Below are 16,669 nucleotides of genomic sequence, written 5' to 3'. Positions count from 1 at the left end.
CGCGACCATTTTGGCAAGTCCTGGCCTTTGCGGCCCTGCGGCCCGGCATAATACCAAAGGTATTCGTTTTGCGGTCCTGTGGACATGTGACTCGAGCCCTTCCCAATGGGCAGTGCTAACCATCACCCCTTAGTGATGGTTTATAACCATCGCTAAGGGGAATTCGTTAATGGGCTTGGCCCATTAGTTCGGTTATTTCAAAATTTTCCAGATTCGAAAATTTGCTTAGATTTTAAATTTACCCAGATTCAAAATTTGCTTAGATTAAAAAAATGCTAAGATTTGAAATTTGCTAAGATTAAAAATTTGCTTACTTTGAAAATTGTTCAAATTTAAAATTTGCTTAACTTTAAAATTTGCTCCACTTTAAAATTTGTTAAAAAAGGAAAAACAGAAAAAAAAAATCGACAAAACAAAGAAAAACCGAAAGAAAACTGAAACCCAAAAAAACCAGAAAAAACTCGACAAAAACCGGAAAACCCGAGACCTACAGGCTCCCTCCTTGTTAATGGGCCGCGGCCCAAATTCTCCGGGTGAAACCACGCGGGCGATGGTTACAGAATAGGAATTGCCCTTCCCGATCCCGATACTGGAAAGCGATAGGATCCCGGGCAAGCTCCAGGGGCCTCACACGCCACCCGGTTCCACCGTAGTAGTCCATCGTCGCCGAGCGAAATGACGTCGGCGGTGGTCACCACCACCACCACCTCCCGCCCTCTCCACCTTCCCGCCGCCATCCGTTCTACACCGGGTACACCCTCGCCACCTATCGTGGCTCGTGCTGGCGGCCGTCGCCGCCGCGCAGTCCTACGCTGTGCTGCCGTGTCCGAGCTGACGCCCGCGGTTTCGGCCGCCTACGGCGCCCTCCTCGTGGGCGGCGGCGCATTCGCATGTACGTTCCGCCTCACTTGCTATTGTGATTTCTTTCTTCCCTGCTCTGCTACTCTGCTAGCTAGGTCGGGTCTCTATTCTTTGACCGTTGATTTCTGATTCTGACTTTCGTGCAGATGCGCGGTCGGGCAGTAAAGGGTCCATCTACGGAGGGCTCTCCGGATCTGCGCTCATGGGCCTCGTGAGTGGACGTCAAACATTCTCTTACTTTTCGTCTACCTTCCTCTTTTGATTTGTGGGTTATTAGATATCAAATACGGTTGCGAAATTCATAACACTCGCGGCATAGAATAATTTCAGAGACGGCTAGGCACCAATTATGCTTAGACCAGACTAGTAGTTTTATTGGAATGTTGGAGACAGAATATGCTTAGTGTCGGTTGGAACTTAATAGAACTTGGACTGCAAGCTGATAGTGGGAGAGAGGAATGGAATTTTCTAGGTGCGCGGAAGATGATTGGAATCTCAATTCGACCTGCAGTTATTCAAGGGTAGCAAAGTTTGAGATGACCTCGTTTTCTCTTGCTTGGCATTGTTAATTTAATTTTCAACACTTTGGAAGATAATCTGGTAATGTAGTTGGGTTTAGGAAATCCAATGGCATGGCAACTCCTATACAGTAGAACTTTACTAGATTCTCCTATAACAACCCAGGGATTTTTCTGCGGTTCCATTTCGACTATTATTACAAGAAGTTTGATTTTGATTCTCATAATGTGGTCCTACTTTAGGAAGTGACACTGAAGAAGAATTATTATAGCATACAGTTCTTCTGGAGAACACGCCATTTTTCAATACTTCAGAAGATAATCTGGTAATGCAGATGGATTTAGGAAATCTAATGACATGACGCTCCTACAGAGTGGAACATTACTAGATTCTCCTAGAGAAACAGGGACTTTTCCCCGGTTCCATTTTGAGCATAATTAGAAGAAGTTCGATTTTCTTTCTGGTAATAATGATCCTACTTTAGAAAGTGATACTATAAAGAAGAAAAATCACAGCATACAGTTCTCTGGAAAGGTGTGCCATTTTTTTCCCTGTCTATGGAAGAAAAAACAAACTTGGAAAACAATTGAAACTAGCCGCATTCACCTCACTGTCAGATACTGCAATTATGTGTCTGTATAAAAATCAAGATGTATGTGCTATACAAGTATAATGCTTATGATTGGAGATATTGTTGTTTAAGATAATGGTGCCGGTTACAAGGTATATCTAATTAATCTGCTCTGATATAGTCTTGGCCACCGACATGAGCAATCTTGACCTCTTCTTTTCGATCTAATTAATGATGAAATATTGAAATTACTAGCATTTCAGTGCGAACAATGTTAAGCCCATTTAATCTAGACTTTATAATCCATTTCTGTGAAAGTGAGTAAAATATGAAAATCAATGGTATACTGCAATTATGTAACAATGATTCTGTAGAAATACATTGACAGGCCCAAAACTCCACATATTTTTACGAATACTAGAATTTTCATACTTATTGAAATATTGTGGAGGTTGTATATGAAAAGTCTTGGAGTTAGAATTTTCGAAGGACTGTTTGTTCAATACAAGGGGCAACAAGCTCTCCCAATTTTTATTTCCATGGAAACTGGTAGGACAAAAGTTCAGGACTTCAGGTCATGTCCAGGATTGCTAATCTGAAGCTACATGCCTACAATCAGAAAAAGGAAACTGATATAGGACATAGGTCCATCAGGCAGCATTAGAGCATCTCTAGCAGATGCCCTGAATTTTGGACCTCTAAAATGGGTTTACAGGCTCCTCTAAATAGTTTTGCACACTTTACAGCTCTGTGGCTGCGTGCAAAGTCAGATGCCTAAATTAGTGCCTCTAAATTTTGTTTTCTGCATTTCTCATTTCTTTGATTATACAAGCTCCATTTGACATCCAAAATAAACCCGAAATGTTTCAAAATTTTAGGTTCAGACCAAATATATTTTAATAACTTTACAAATCTGACGAACATGAATGGGGCTAGGGCCAACGTGGGGTAGGGGTGTGGGCAGCATCTCTTGAGTGCCGCAGTGGTGGGAGGCTCCGGGAGATCCTACGTGGCCTCAGACAAGGATGAGATGGTTCGGTGGAGCCACGGAGGGCTCAGGAGGCGGCGTGAGGCCTGGCCCGACGGCTGGAACGGGCTTGCAGGACTCTCCGTATCCGATTGGCAGCGGCGGGGGAGGAACGGGATGACGACGACTGACAGAGACTGGGTTAGGGCATCTGCTAGACCCTGTTTTAGCACCCAGCCCCTAAATTGGCGAGTTTTTAGAGGCTGGGTGCTTCTAGTGCATCTGCTAGAGATGCTCTTACAAGTAAAACAGCTAGAACCTACTAGCTAGGCCAACCAGCAACAAGAACCAAAACATGCCACGAAACTAACAGATCATCCTTTAACTAACAGACACAATCTAAAGACCACCACAACTGTTTTTTTGTTTGGCTTCTTCTGCAACACATCACAAATGAACTCAAAACACTTTTCTGCATATTTTTCAGCAACAAGATTACAACATCAACCATTTTCCAGACGCCGCGCCATCAGGCCCCATCCCTGTCTTCTATGAAAGAATTCAGTATCCACCAGGATGAGCAGCTTTGCTGCCCTCCACTATTGCTTTCACCACTTTGATTCTGTAACCATACCAAAAAGAAATCCACTGAGAAACTAAAAACACAACACTAATTGAATCCTGCAGGTACTGCAAGCCCAACAGAGACAAAACACTTCTTGACAGTACTTAGCTAGACTAGAGAATCTTCAAAGGTTACTTTTTTGACACAGAAATCCTCCTACAAGTTTCTCAAGGTCGGACACCCCCGCGCACTTCAAAGGTTTTAGAATACCATGATAGTTGCAAGAACATCTAGCAACGACACCTAATAAAAAAAAAGATGATTTGTAGTTTCCTTATTCTCACAGATCATGCATTTACCACTCCCTTTCCACCCTCTATGAAGCAGCACATCTTTAGTTAGGTGTGTTCGGTTGAGTTGTAGATTCCTGAAAATCAGACGTAGAAAACCTGATGTGTAAAAGCTGCAGTGAGATGACAACTGTGGGAAAAACTTATTTGGTTGTAACAACTGTCAACTGTGAATTCGATAGGAAATGCCTGTGTAATACCCGTGCGTTCATGGAATTTATGTCGGGATGGTTCCCTTTGGTCCAGATTTTAGCTTCCAAGTAGTGAATCTGGTGGTTGAATCTCAACCGATTAGACCCTTAATATACTCCCTCTGAAGGAGTGATTCACGCATTTCCCCTCTGAAGGACTGCTATTCCTGATTCATTCTTTGTGCCACTACTGCACATTATCTGTATTCAGAATCAGATTCAGTGCCAAAGATCTATGGTTTACGGTTTTAGCCCTCCACCATGCGCTACCAAGATCTTGAAGTCCATGCTGACTTGTTATATATTTTCCGGTTCTAACCATGGAAAAAATAGCGCACTAATTCGACACTAATAGCGCGCTATAGCATATCTGGAGAGCCCACGCTAAATTAATCAGTGTACAATGCCTCGCGTTAGCTATAGCATGCTAATAGCATATTTTAAGGCCGACGCTATTTTTTCATAGCACACTATTTTTTTTCCTTTGTTCTAACACAGTAACACTACCATGCACAGCCTAGACTGGGAAGTCTATGTACAGCTCCTGAATCTTAACTCGAAAATAATGAGACAGTATAAGGTTGAATGGAAAACAAACTTTGAGTGTGACAAACTTAGATGGATGTACTCTTGGTGCAAATCAATGAGCTCACTGGCACTTATCTTTTGGTGTCAGTAAACTTTTCACCTTATTCTTACTGCAGTTAGATTAGTGGCACTCCTATTCCTTTTCATCAAGAATCCATGTCTTAGTGATCTTCTTTCTGTGACTAAAAAAAGCTCTGTACTCTGATCAAGTGATCATTATGTCTGCGTACATGTGCTCTGCATTTTGATGGCTAGTTTATCTGTTGTCCCTCCAGGCCTATTACCTGATGCAGTCTCCTGAGACGAAGGCACTAGGCGATGCTGTTGGATTTGGATCTGCCTTTCTGTTTGCCAGCGTATTCGGTATGTTTTTCACCATCCCGTATTTCCGTTCCCACGAAACAAGAATGTGACGTGGAATCCTCCGTGTTTTCAGGTATCAGGCTGTACAATACCAGGAAACTGGTGCCATCAGGCCTTCTTTTAGTACTTTCTCTTGGTGCCCTGGGTGTCTTCTTCTCTGCTTACTTGCAAGACAAGGTGTGAGCTGATCCCTTCACCAGCTTTAGTAGTTCTCTGTACTAGCAGGATCTTCCTTGAAGGTTTCCTCTGTTAAATGGGGAAACTTGAACCGAGCACCGACTGTCGGTGTTCCTTCGAATGTTGTAGTCTCAGGCTCTCAGCAAACAGCAATTAGCGTCCTTTGTTTGTTGCCAATGATAAGATGATTGCACCTGTTTTCCTGAACTGAATGTATGAGAACTCGTGAGGTCTCACCATCTGTACGCCCGAACTGTCGGCGCTGAGAAGTAGATGGACGTTGGGCTGCACATTTCCTATCACTGCTCAATGTCAATGAGTACAAGTGCAGATACGTCGTGGACCGTTGTCAAGAAATCATCACTAGTGCCACGCCTATCATCAACTGATGCATCATTTGGGTGCTAACTAAATCTGGGACCTGCGGATCGTGATGCGGTACCACCCCTGTACGTGTAGATCCTAATTGGCCGTCTGTTACGTGATGTGGTACCACTGCTTTGCACAATAATCGGGTGTCGATCTGTTCTACGGGGAGCGACATGGCCTATTGTTGTTCTTGGTTGGTGGTGGATGTACCTTCGTACATGTTCGGTCTGTTCACTTGTTCATTGTTCTCTGGCCACTGCATTAATGCTGTGAATATATAGGTATCGTACGCTTTAGAGAAGAACCTTTCTCACAGGAATGATTATAGCTCCCTGACAGTGCAGTGTTCCAATAGTTCTACTATCCCTACGTCTGGCAAGTTGTTTCCTGCACTGCAGCAGGCAGCGTTGCAGGAGCAGAAACCACAGGGAATTTCCTTTCATTCTCGCCTCTACCTGTCTCTAGGGACGTAAACAGATTAAATAGGATATGGCGACTGCTTCCATATACCCCAAGGGCGAACGGTTATCTAGGGTGGAACACAAGGACGGCCCAGATTAATCACTGGCGAGGGGCAAGATCAACTTTTCAGCTTCGATTTGGGTACAGAAATACCCGAACCAAAACCCGCAGGACCCGTTAGTCGAGGAGGTACGCGTATCACCGCGAGAATAGATACACGCCCGCACCTCTTCCGCGTACACGCCCGTACCTTTTCCGCGTACACGCCCGTCCACGCCCACGGGTCCACACACGGGTCCACGCCCACGCGCACAGTCCAGAAGAGTCCACTACTTTATCCCCACTCGGCCGCATCCCCTCCCCACCATCCCCATTTCTGGCAAAAAGCAGAGGAGACAAAACCCTAACCCTAGTTCTTCGGCTAACAAAGTCTCTCTCCCTACACTCCCATTTCTTCGGCGAAGCACAGATCCGGCAATGGACATGAACTTTGCGCGGCCGTCTTGGTTTGGAGGGCGGAGAGGAGCGGGAGCGGGCTGCGGGCTGTGGAGGCGGCCGCGGGAGCGGTTGCGGGAGCGGGAGCGGGAGCGGCTGCGCCTTTGGTGCGGTGGCGGACGGCGGCGCGGGAGCCGCTGGTGCTGATCTGGGCGGCGGCTCTGATGCGGTGGCTGCTGCTCGCGCCGCTGCCGAGAGGGAGGCGGCGTACATGGAAATCGACGCCTTGTACGAGGTCGGCCAGTACGTCCAGCCCTGCGAGGTAAAGCTATGTCTCCCCTCTCAGATCTGGTAACCCCTGCAAAGTCGATGTAGTAGATGCGTGTGGATGCTATGTCGATCTGGTAACCGCAGCTATGTCCGCGAGTACATCGAGCCCTGCGAGGTAGATCTACTCCCTCCGTCCACAAATAAGTGGATGCGCTATAGGGATTCGTTGCATAGAAAACAAAAAATTTCCTACCGCGAACACGCAATCCAAGCCAAGATGCAATCTAGAAGACGGTAGCAACGAGGGGATGATCGAGACTCACCCTTGAAGATTTCCAAAGCCTACAAGATGAGGCTCTTGTTGCTGCGGTAGACGTTCACTTGCCGCTTGCAAAAGCGCGTAGAAGATCTTGATCACGGCGCCACGAACGGGCAGCACCTCCGTACTCGGTCACACGTTCGGTGTTGATGAAGTCGACGTCCACCTCCCCGTTCCAGCGGGCAGCGGAAGTAGTAGTCTCCTCTTGAATCCGGCAGCACGACGGCGTGGTGGCGGTGGTGGTGGAGAACTCCGGTGGAGCTTCGCTAAGCGTGCGGGAGAGAAGGAGGAGTGGGGCGGCTAGGGTTTGGGGAGAGGGGGGCGCCGGCCACTTGAGGGGTGCGGCCACCTTGTGGTGTTGGGGTGGCCGGCCCCCTCCCCTTGGCCCTCATTATATAGGTGGAACACCCAAGAGTTGGTCTACAAGTCTTCGAATAAGACCCCAAACCAAAACCTTCCATATCACATGAAACCTACCCAAGCTAGGACTCCCACTAGAGGTGGGATTAACCACCTTCCCTTGGGAGGGGGTGGCCGGCCACCATAGGTGGAGTCCACCTGGGACTCCACCCCATAGGGTTGGCCGGCCATGGTTGAGTACTCTCTCCGACCAATAACCAATAGCGGGATCTGGAGATCCATAATGGCTCCCACATATTCAACGATGACTTTAGTGATCGAATGAACCATTTACATACGATACCAATTCCCTTTGTCACGCGATATTTTACTTGTCCGAGGTTTGATCATCGGTATCACTCTATACCTTGTTCAACCTCGTCTCCTGACAAGTACTCTTTACTCGTACCGTGGTATGTGGTCTCTTATGAACTTATTCATATGGTTGCAAGACATTAGACGACATTCCACCGAGAGGGCCCAGAGTATATCTATCCGTCATCGGGATGGACAAATCCCACTGTTGATCCATATGCCTCAACTCATACTTTCCGGATACTTAATCCCACCTTTATAACCACCCATTTACGCAGTGGCGTTTGATGTAATCAAAGTACCTTTCCGGTATAAGTGATTTATATGATCTCATGGTCATAAGGACTAGGTAACTATGTATCGAAAGCTTATGGCAAATAACTTAATGACGTGATCTTATGCTACGCTTAATTGGGTGTGTCCATTACATCATTCATACAATGATATAACCTTGTTATTAATAACATCCAATGTTCATGATTATGAAACTAATCATCCATTAATCAACAAGCTAGTTAAGAGGCATACTAGGGACTCTTTGTTGTTTACATATCACACATGTATCAATGTTTCGGTTAATACAATTATAGCATGGTATATAAACATTTATCATAAACATAAAGATATATAATAACCACTTTATTATTGCCTCTTGGGCATATCTCCAACAGTCTCCCACTTGCAATAGAGTCAATAATCTAGATTACATTGTAAGGTACCTAACACCCATGGCATTCTGGTGTTGGTCATGCTTTGCCCTAGGGAGAGCTTTAGTCAATGGATCTGCTACATTCAGATCAGTGTGTACTTTGCAAATCTTTACTTCTCCATCTTTGATGTACTCGCGAATCGAGTGGTAACGCAGCTTGATATGCTTCAGCCTCTTGTGTGACCTTGGTTCTTGTGCATTGGCGATGGCACCCATGTTGTCACAGTAGATGACTAGTGGGTCCAATGCACTAGGAACCACACCGAGCTCTACAATGAACCTCTTCATCCATACCGCTTCTGATGAAGCCTCTGAAGCCGCTATGTACTCTGATTCTGTTGAAGACTTCGCCACCGTGCACTGCTTCGAGCTTACCTAGCTTACTGCAGCACCATTCAATATAAACACGTACCCAGACTGTGACTTAGAGTCATCAGGATCAGTGTTCCAACTTGCATCGGTGTAACCGCTTACAACGAGCTCTTGGTCACCTCCATAACAAAGAAACATATCCTTAGTTCTTTTCAAGTACTTCAGGATATTCTTGACCGCTGTCCAGTGTTCCATTCCTGGATCACTTTGATATCTGCTAGTCAAACTAACAGCATGTGCTATATCCGGTCTAGTACATAGCATGGCATACATGATAGATCCTACTGCCGAGGCATAGGGGATATTACTCATCCTTTCTCTTTCTTCTGCCGTAGCCGGTCCTTGAGTCTTACTCAAGACTTTGCCTGGTAACATAGGTAAGAACCCTTTCTTACTTTCGTCCATTCTAAACTTCTTTAGAATCTTGTCCAGGTATGTACTCTGTGATAGCCCTATTAGGCGTCTTGATCTATCTCTATAAATCTTGATGCCTAATATATACGATGCTTCACCAAGGTCTTTCATTGAAAAACTATTATTCAAATAACTTTTTATACTGCTTAATAGTTCTATATCATTCCCAATCAATAATATGTCATCTACATATAATATCAGGAATGCTACAGAGCTCCCACTCACTTTCTTGTAAATACAGGCCTCTCCATGACACTGTATAAACCCGAAGTCTTTGATCACCTTATCAAAGCGTCGGTTCCAACTTCTTGATGCTTGCTTCAGTCCATAGATTGAACGCTGAAGTTTACATACTTTGTCAGCATTTTTAGGATCAACAAAACCTTTGGGTTGTACCATATACAACTCTTCCACAATGTCTCCATTAAGGAACGCCGTTTTGACATCCATCTGCCAAATCTCATAATCGAAAAATGCAGCTATTGCTAACAAAATCCTCACAGATTTTAGCTTCGCTACAGGTGAGAAAGTCTCATCGTAGTCAACTCCTTGAATTACCATCAGCATCTGTTTTTCTCTTGAAGATCCATTTATTCTCGACAGCCTTGCGGCTATCAGGTAAGTCTACCAAAGTCCACACTTTGTTATCATACATGGATCCCATTTCGGATTTCATGGCTTCTTGCCATTTGTTGGAATCTGGGCTCATCATCGCTTCTTCATATGTCGCAGGGTCTTCATCATTGTTGTCCACAATCATGACATTTAGACAAGGATCATACCAATCAGGAGTAGTACGTTCCCTTGTCGATCTGCGAGGTTCAGTAGTTTCCTCGTTCGAAGTTTCATGATCATTATCATTAGCTTCCTCATTGCCGGTGTAGGCGATGTACAACTTCCGCATCGCGCTACTCTGGTCAACGAGTAAAGATTCATCAATCTCATCGAGTTCTACTTTTCTTCTAGTCACTTCTTAAGTGAGAAATTCTTTCTCAAGAAAGGTTCCGTTCTTAGCAACAAAGATTTTGCCTTCAGATCTGTGATAGAAAGTGTACCCTATAGTTTCCTTAGGGTATCCTATGAAGACACATTTCTCCGCTTTGGGTTCTAGCTTGTCCGGTTGTAACTTCTTTACATAGGCTTCGCAACCCCAAACTTTAAGGAACGACAGCTTAGGTTTCTTATTAAACCATAATTCATACGGTGTCGTTTCTACGGATTTTGATGGTGCTCTATTTAAAGTGAATGCGGCTGTCTCTAATGCATAACTCCAAAATGATAACGGCAAATCAGTAAGAGACATCATAGAACGAACCATATCTAAGAGAGTTCGATTACGACGCTCGGACACACCGTTTCGTTGTGGTGTTCCCAGCGGTGTCAATTGTGAAAGTATTCCGCGTTTCTTTAAATGCATGCCAAACTCATAACTCAGATATTCACCTCCGCGATCAGATCGTAGAAATTTAATCTTCTTGTTATGTTGATTTTCTACTTCACTTTGGAATTCCTTAAACTTCTTGAAAGTTTCAGATTTATGTTTCATGAAATAGATATACCCATATCTACTCAGATCATCTGTGAAGGTTAGAACATAACGATAACCACCGCGTGATGCTACACTCATTGGTCCGCACACATCGGTATGTATGATTTCCAATAAGTCAGTAGCTCGCTCCATCATACCAGAAAATGGTCTTAGTCATTTTTCCCATTAGACATGCTTCGCATCTATCAAGTGACTCAAAGTCAAGTGATTCAAGTAATCCATCGGTATGGAGTTTCTTCATGTGTTTCACTCCAATATGACCAAGACGACAGTGCCACATATAAGTAGAATTATCATTCAATTTAATTCGCTTAGCATCAATGTTATGTATATGCGTATCACTACTATCGAGATCTAACAGAAATAAGCCATTCTTTTCAGGTGCTCGACCATAAAAGATATTATTCATAAAAATAGAACAACCATTATTCTCAGACTTGAATGAATAACCGTCTTGCATTAAACAAGATCCAGATATAATGTTCATGCTCAACGCGGGTACAAAATAACAATTATTTAGGCTTAAAACTAATCCCGAAGGTAGATGTATAGGAAGTGTGCCGACAGCGATCACATCGGACTTTGGATCCGTTTCCAACGCGCATCGTCACTTCATCTTTCAGTAGTCTTCGTTTATTCTTTAGTTCCTGTTTCGAGTTACAAATATGAGCAACCGAACCAGTATCAAATACCCAGGTACTAGAACGAGAACCAGTGAGATAAACATCTATAACATGTATATCAGATATACCTTCTTTCTTCTTCTTGACAAGGCCGCTCTTCAGATCAGCCAGATACTTGGAGCAATTACGCTTCCAGTGTCCCTTTTCCTTGCAGTAATAGCACTCAGCATCAGGCTTAGGGCCGTTCTTAGGTTTCATAGGAGGTGTGGCAGCTTTCTTGCCACCCTTCTTGAATTTTCCCTTAGACTTGCCTGTTTCTTGAAATTGGTGGTCTTGTTGACCATCAACACTTGGTGCTCTTTCTTGATCTCAATCTCAGCAGCTTTTAGCATGCCAAAGAGTTCAGGTAACTCCTTGTTCATGTTCTGCATATTGTAGTTCATCACAAAGTTCTTGTAACTTGGTGGCAGTGATTGAAGGACACGATTAATCCCCAGTCTATTAGGAATCACTATTCCCAAGTCATCGAAGTTTCTTCGCATGCCCGGTCATAACGAGCATGTGCTCACTAACGGAGCTGCCTTCTTCCATCATGCAGCTGAAGAAGTGTTTCGATGCTTCATAGCATTCCACGGCCGCATGAGTTTCAAATATAGCTTTCAGCTCATTGACCAACTCATGAGGATCGTGGTGCTCAAAACGTTTTTGAAGATCGGCTTCCAGACTGCACAGGAGGGCACACTGAACTTGAGAGTACCGAGTTTTCCGAGTCGCGTAAACATTCTTTACTTCATCGGTTTCAGTTTCTGCAGGAGGGTCACCTAGCGGTGCATCAAGCACAAATTGCAGATTTCCGCCAGCGAGGAAGATCCTCACATGACGGAACCAGTCGGTGAAGTTGCTACCGTTGCTCTTAAGCTTTTCTTTCTCTAGGAACTGGTTAAAATTGATTGGGGACGCCATCTCTACAACATATATTTGCAAAAGTTTAGACTAAGTTTATGATAAATTGAGTTCAAATTTTAATTCAACATAATTAAAAAATCTAGGTGAACTCCCACTCAAAACAATATCCCTCGCATTGTCTTAGTGATTACACGAACCAAATCCACTACACCTAAGTCCGATCATCACGAGACAAGGTGTAATTTCAATGGCAAACACTCAAAGTGTTCATCATATCAACCATATGATTCATGCTCTACCTTTCGGTATCACGTGTTCCGAGACCTTGTCTGTACATGCTAGGCTCGTCAAGGCCAACTTAGTATCCGCATGTGCAAAACTGTCTTGCACCCGTTGTATGCACTTGTTGATTCTATCACACCCGATCATCACGAGATGCTTCGAAACGACAAGTCTTGGCAACGGTGCTACTAAGGATGAACACTTTATTATCTTGAGATTTTAGTGAGGGATCATCTTATAATGCTACCGTCGCGATCTAAGCAAAATAAGATGCATAAAAGGATTAACATCACATGCAGTTCATATGTGATATGATATGGCCCTTTTATCTTTGCGCCTTTGATCTTCATCTCCAAAGCACGGACATGATCTCCATCATCTTCGGGCATGATCTCCATCATCGTCGGCGTAGCGTCAAGGTCAATGGCGCCGTCTTCATGATTGTCCTCCATGTAGCAACTATTACAACTACTTTGAAATACTACTCAACATGAAATTTAAAGACAACCATAAGGCTCCTGCCGGTTGCCACAATACAATAATGATCATCTCATACATATTCATCATCACATTATGGCCATATCACATCACCAAACCCTGCAAAAACAAGTTAGACGTCTCTAATTTGGTTTGCATATTTTACGTGGTTTAGGGTTTTCGAGAGAGATCTAATCTACCTACGAACATGAACCACAACGGTGATACTAGTGTTGTCAATAGAAGAGTAAATTGAATCTTCACTATAGTAGGAGAGACAGACACCCGCAAAGCCTCTTATGCAATACAAGTTGCATGTCGAACGAGGAACAAGTCTCATGAACGCGGTCATGTAAAGTTAGTCCGAGCCGCTTCATCCCACTAAGCCACAAAGATGCAAAGTACTCAAACTAAAGACAACAAGAGCATCAACGCCCACAAAACCATTGTGTTCTACTCGTGCAACCATCTATGCATAGACACGGCTCTGATACCACTGTAGGGATTCGTTGCATAGAAAACAAAAAATTTCCTACCGCGAACATGCAATCCAAGCCAAGATGCAATTTAGAAGACGGTAGCAACGAGGGGATGATCGAGACTCACCCTTGAAGATTTCCAAAGCCTACAAGATGAGGCTCTTGTTGCTGCGGTAGACGTTCACTTGCCGCTTGCAAAAGCGCGTAGAAGATCTTGATCACGGCGCCACGAACGGGCAGCACCTCCATACTCGGTCACACGTTCGGTGTTGATGAAGTCGACGTCCACCTCCCCGTTTCAGCGGGCAGCGGAAGTAGTAGTCTCCTCTTGAATCCGGCAGCACGACGGCGTGGTGGCGGTGGTGGTGGAGAACTCCGGCGGAGCTTCGCTAAGCGTGCGGGAGAGAAGGAGGAGTGGGGCGGCTAGGGTTTGGGGAGAGGGGGGCGCCGGCCACTTGAGGGGTGCGGCCACCTTGTGGTGTTGGGGTGGCCGGCCCCCTCCCCTTGGCCCTCATTATATAGGTGGAACACCCAAGAGTTGGTCTACAAGTCTTCGAATAAGACCCCAAACCAAAACCTTCCATATCACATGAAACCTACCCAAGCTAGGACTCCCACTAGAGGTGGGATTAACCACCTTCCCTTGGGAGGGGGTGGCCGGCCACCATAGGTGGAGTCCACCTGGGACTCCACCCCATAGGGTTGGCCGGCCATGGTGGTGGAGTCCCTTCGGGACTCCGCCTTCCAAAGTGACTTTCTTCCGGAATATTCTAGAACCTTCTAGTACCTTCCATAAAAGCACCGGATCATTTTCAAACTCATAAAATGACTTCCTATATATGAATCTTATTCTCCTGACCATTCCGGAACTCCTCGTGATGTCCGGGATCTCATCCGGGACTTCGAACAAATCTTCGAACTCAATTCCATATTCAAGTTCTACCATTTCAACATCAAACCTTAAGTGTGTCACCCTACGGTTCGTGAACTATGCGGACATGGTTGAGTACTCTCTCCGACCAATAACCAATAGCGGGATCTGGAGATCCATAATGGCTCCCACATATTCAACGATGACTTTAGTGATCGAATGAACCATTCACATACGATACCAATTCCCTTTGTCACGCGATATTTTACTTGTCCGAGGTTTGATCATCGGTATCACTCTATACCTTGTTCAACCTCGTCTCCTGACAAGTACTCTTTACTCGTACCGTGGTATGTGGTCTCTTATGAACTTGTTCATATGCTTGCAAGACATTAGACGACATTCCACCGAGAGGGCCCAGAGTATATCTATCCGTCATCGGGATGGACAAATCCCACTGTTGATCCATATGCCTCAACTCATACTTTCCGGATACTTAATCCCACCTTTATAACCACCCATTTACGCAGTGACGTTTGATGTAATCAAAGTACCTTTCCGGTATAAGTGATTTATATGATCTCATGGTCATAAGGACTAGGTAACTATGTATCGAAAGCTTATAGCAAATAACTTAATGGCGTGATCTTATGCTACGCTTAATTGGGTGTGTCCATTACATCATTCATACAATGATATAACCTTGTTATTAATAACATCCAATGTTCATGATTATGAAACTAATCATCCATTAATCAACAAGCTAGTTAAGAGGCATACTAGGGACTCTTTGTTGTTTACATATCACACATGTATCAATGTTTCGGTTAATACAATTATAGCATGGTATATAAACATTTATCATAAACATAAAGATATATAATAACCACTTTTATTATTGCCTCTTGGGCATATCTCCAACATGCGCGTGGTTTTGAAGAGACCTTGAACTTTTTGTAGAAAAATCCCTCATTCGTCACTGATTGCTTGTCCTTGATTCGTCACTGATGCAATCTTTTACCTCTCCGGAGATTGCTGAAACTTTGGCTCTTCGACAAGCGGTGCTGATCACTAGAAATAGGGTTTTTTCAAAGGTGATCTTCGTCACTGATTGCTTGTCCTTGATCCAACGAATAAACACCACTGTGCTTGATCGGTCTCGGGTGGGAGTGTTGGTAAAGGACATCAAACTTGTCTGTTGAATCTATTGCTGCCTGTTAAACGCTCTTTAAATAAAGCGGCACACATTTTAGCTAGATCCTGTAATCTAGCGTCCTTCGGTTTTATTTCCAATTATGCTCCGGCTTGCATCTAGAAGACCCTTTGTATTGATATGGATTAATCAATAAAGTGCCGTATTCTGTCAAAAAATATGCTCATTAATCAAGAAGATGCTTATAAATGTTGTGCATGCTAGTAACCAATAAAACAACATTGAGAAACCAAAAATGATTATTGGGGGCTGGGATCAAGGCATGCAATGAGGGACCTAAAATGATTGAAAATCATACCTAGGGTTTACTGATATCGGTGAGTGATGGCATCTTTTCCATTTACATCACTATATTCTGATGTAATATAAATGTAGTACAATGACATCTGATTCCTCTTATACATACATGCTTCAGCGTATAGACTTTACACATTGTACTCTACCATACCTAATGTATGCTTATTTGTGGTTGTTAAAATATTATTGAGCAATGTATCTAATATTATTGAGCAATGTATCTAATATTATTTGTGAAGAACTACTTGTTCCAAAACACATATCAAATAAGGCATGCTTCCATTTAATTTGCTAATTAATCACATCATATAATTACTCCTTGCCCCAATGCATGTCTCTCTCCTATTTTTTTACGCATTAAATCAGTGAGCTAAAATGACGATCCACTTACTCTATTTAATAGAGGCATTTAAAGGAAAAAAATGAATACAAGCTGCTGATTGGTTAAAGCGGTTCAAAAGTGAAAGGTTTCTTTTTCTAACAATGTTTCGTAGAAATTTTCATACCACAAAATGTATGTAGAAATGAACTGTGGGAAAACAGAATTTACAAAAAATGAATCATGAGAAAAATTGGAATCTATGGGCAGAGTCAATTCGGTACTGTGCCCCTTGTCCTGCAAAACTAATAAGGAACACACATTTGTCTGTAGTACTATGGTGGGAATTGTTAGCTACCTCTCATTTTTTGCGATCAATTGTAATAGTTCTTTGTTTCAGATGAAGTATGTTCCAGGTGAGGCATATCCAATGTCTC

The 16,669-nt window shown here is 43.7% G+C and overlaps 1 protein-coding gene across 1 annotated transcript; it reads left to right on the top strand.

Annotated features, from left to right (window-relative positions):
- Positions 1 to 589: 589 nt before the first annotated feature.
- On the top strand, positions 590 to 5,454 carry LOC127336443 (protein FATTY ACID EXPORT 4, chloroplastic). The gene is made up of 4 exons (XM_051363248.2): positions 590 to 892; positions 1,008 to 1,072; positions 4,888 to 4,975; positions 5,049 to 5,454. Exons 1-4 carry the CDS (start codon positions 676 to 678, stop codon positions 5,156 to 5,158), a joined length of 480 nt encoding a protein of 159 aa, XP_051219208.1. The 5' UTR covers positions 590 to 675; the 3' UTR covers positions 5,159 to 5,454.
- The last annotated feature ends 11,215 nt before the right edge of the window (positions 5,455 to 16,669 follow it).

Source organism: Lolium perenne, chromosome 2, assembly GCF_019359855.2.
Source record: "Lolium perenne isolate Kyuss_39 chromosome 2, Kyuss_2.0, whole genome shotgun sequence".
Classification (NCBI taxonomy): domain Eukaryota; kingdom Viridiplantae; phylum Streptophyta; class Magnoliopsida; order Poales; family Poaceae; genus Lolium; species Lolium perenne.
The sequence above is the reverse complement of the archived record's forward strand: the minus strand, read 5'-3'. Positions and strand labels throughout refer to the sequence as shown.

Coding starts and splice junctions, on each gene's coding strand:
- LOC127336443 (XM_051363248.2), top strand. CDS start 676: ATGACGTCGGCGGTGGTCACCACCACCACCACCTCCCGCCCTCTCCAC. Junction 893..1,007: donor GGGCGGCGGCGCATTCGCAT/GTACGTTCCGCC, acceptor ACTTTCGTGCAG/ATGCGCGGTCGGGCAGTAAA. Junction 4,976..5,048: donor TCTGTTTGCCAGCGTATTCG/GTATGTTTTTCA, acceptor CCGTGTTTTCAG/GTATCAGGCTGTACAATACC.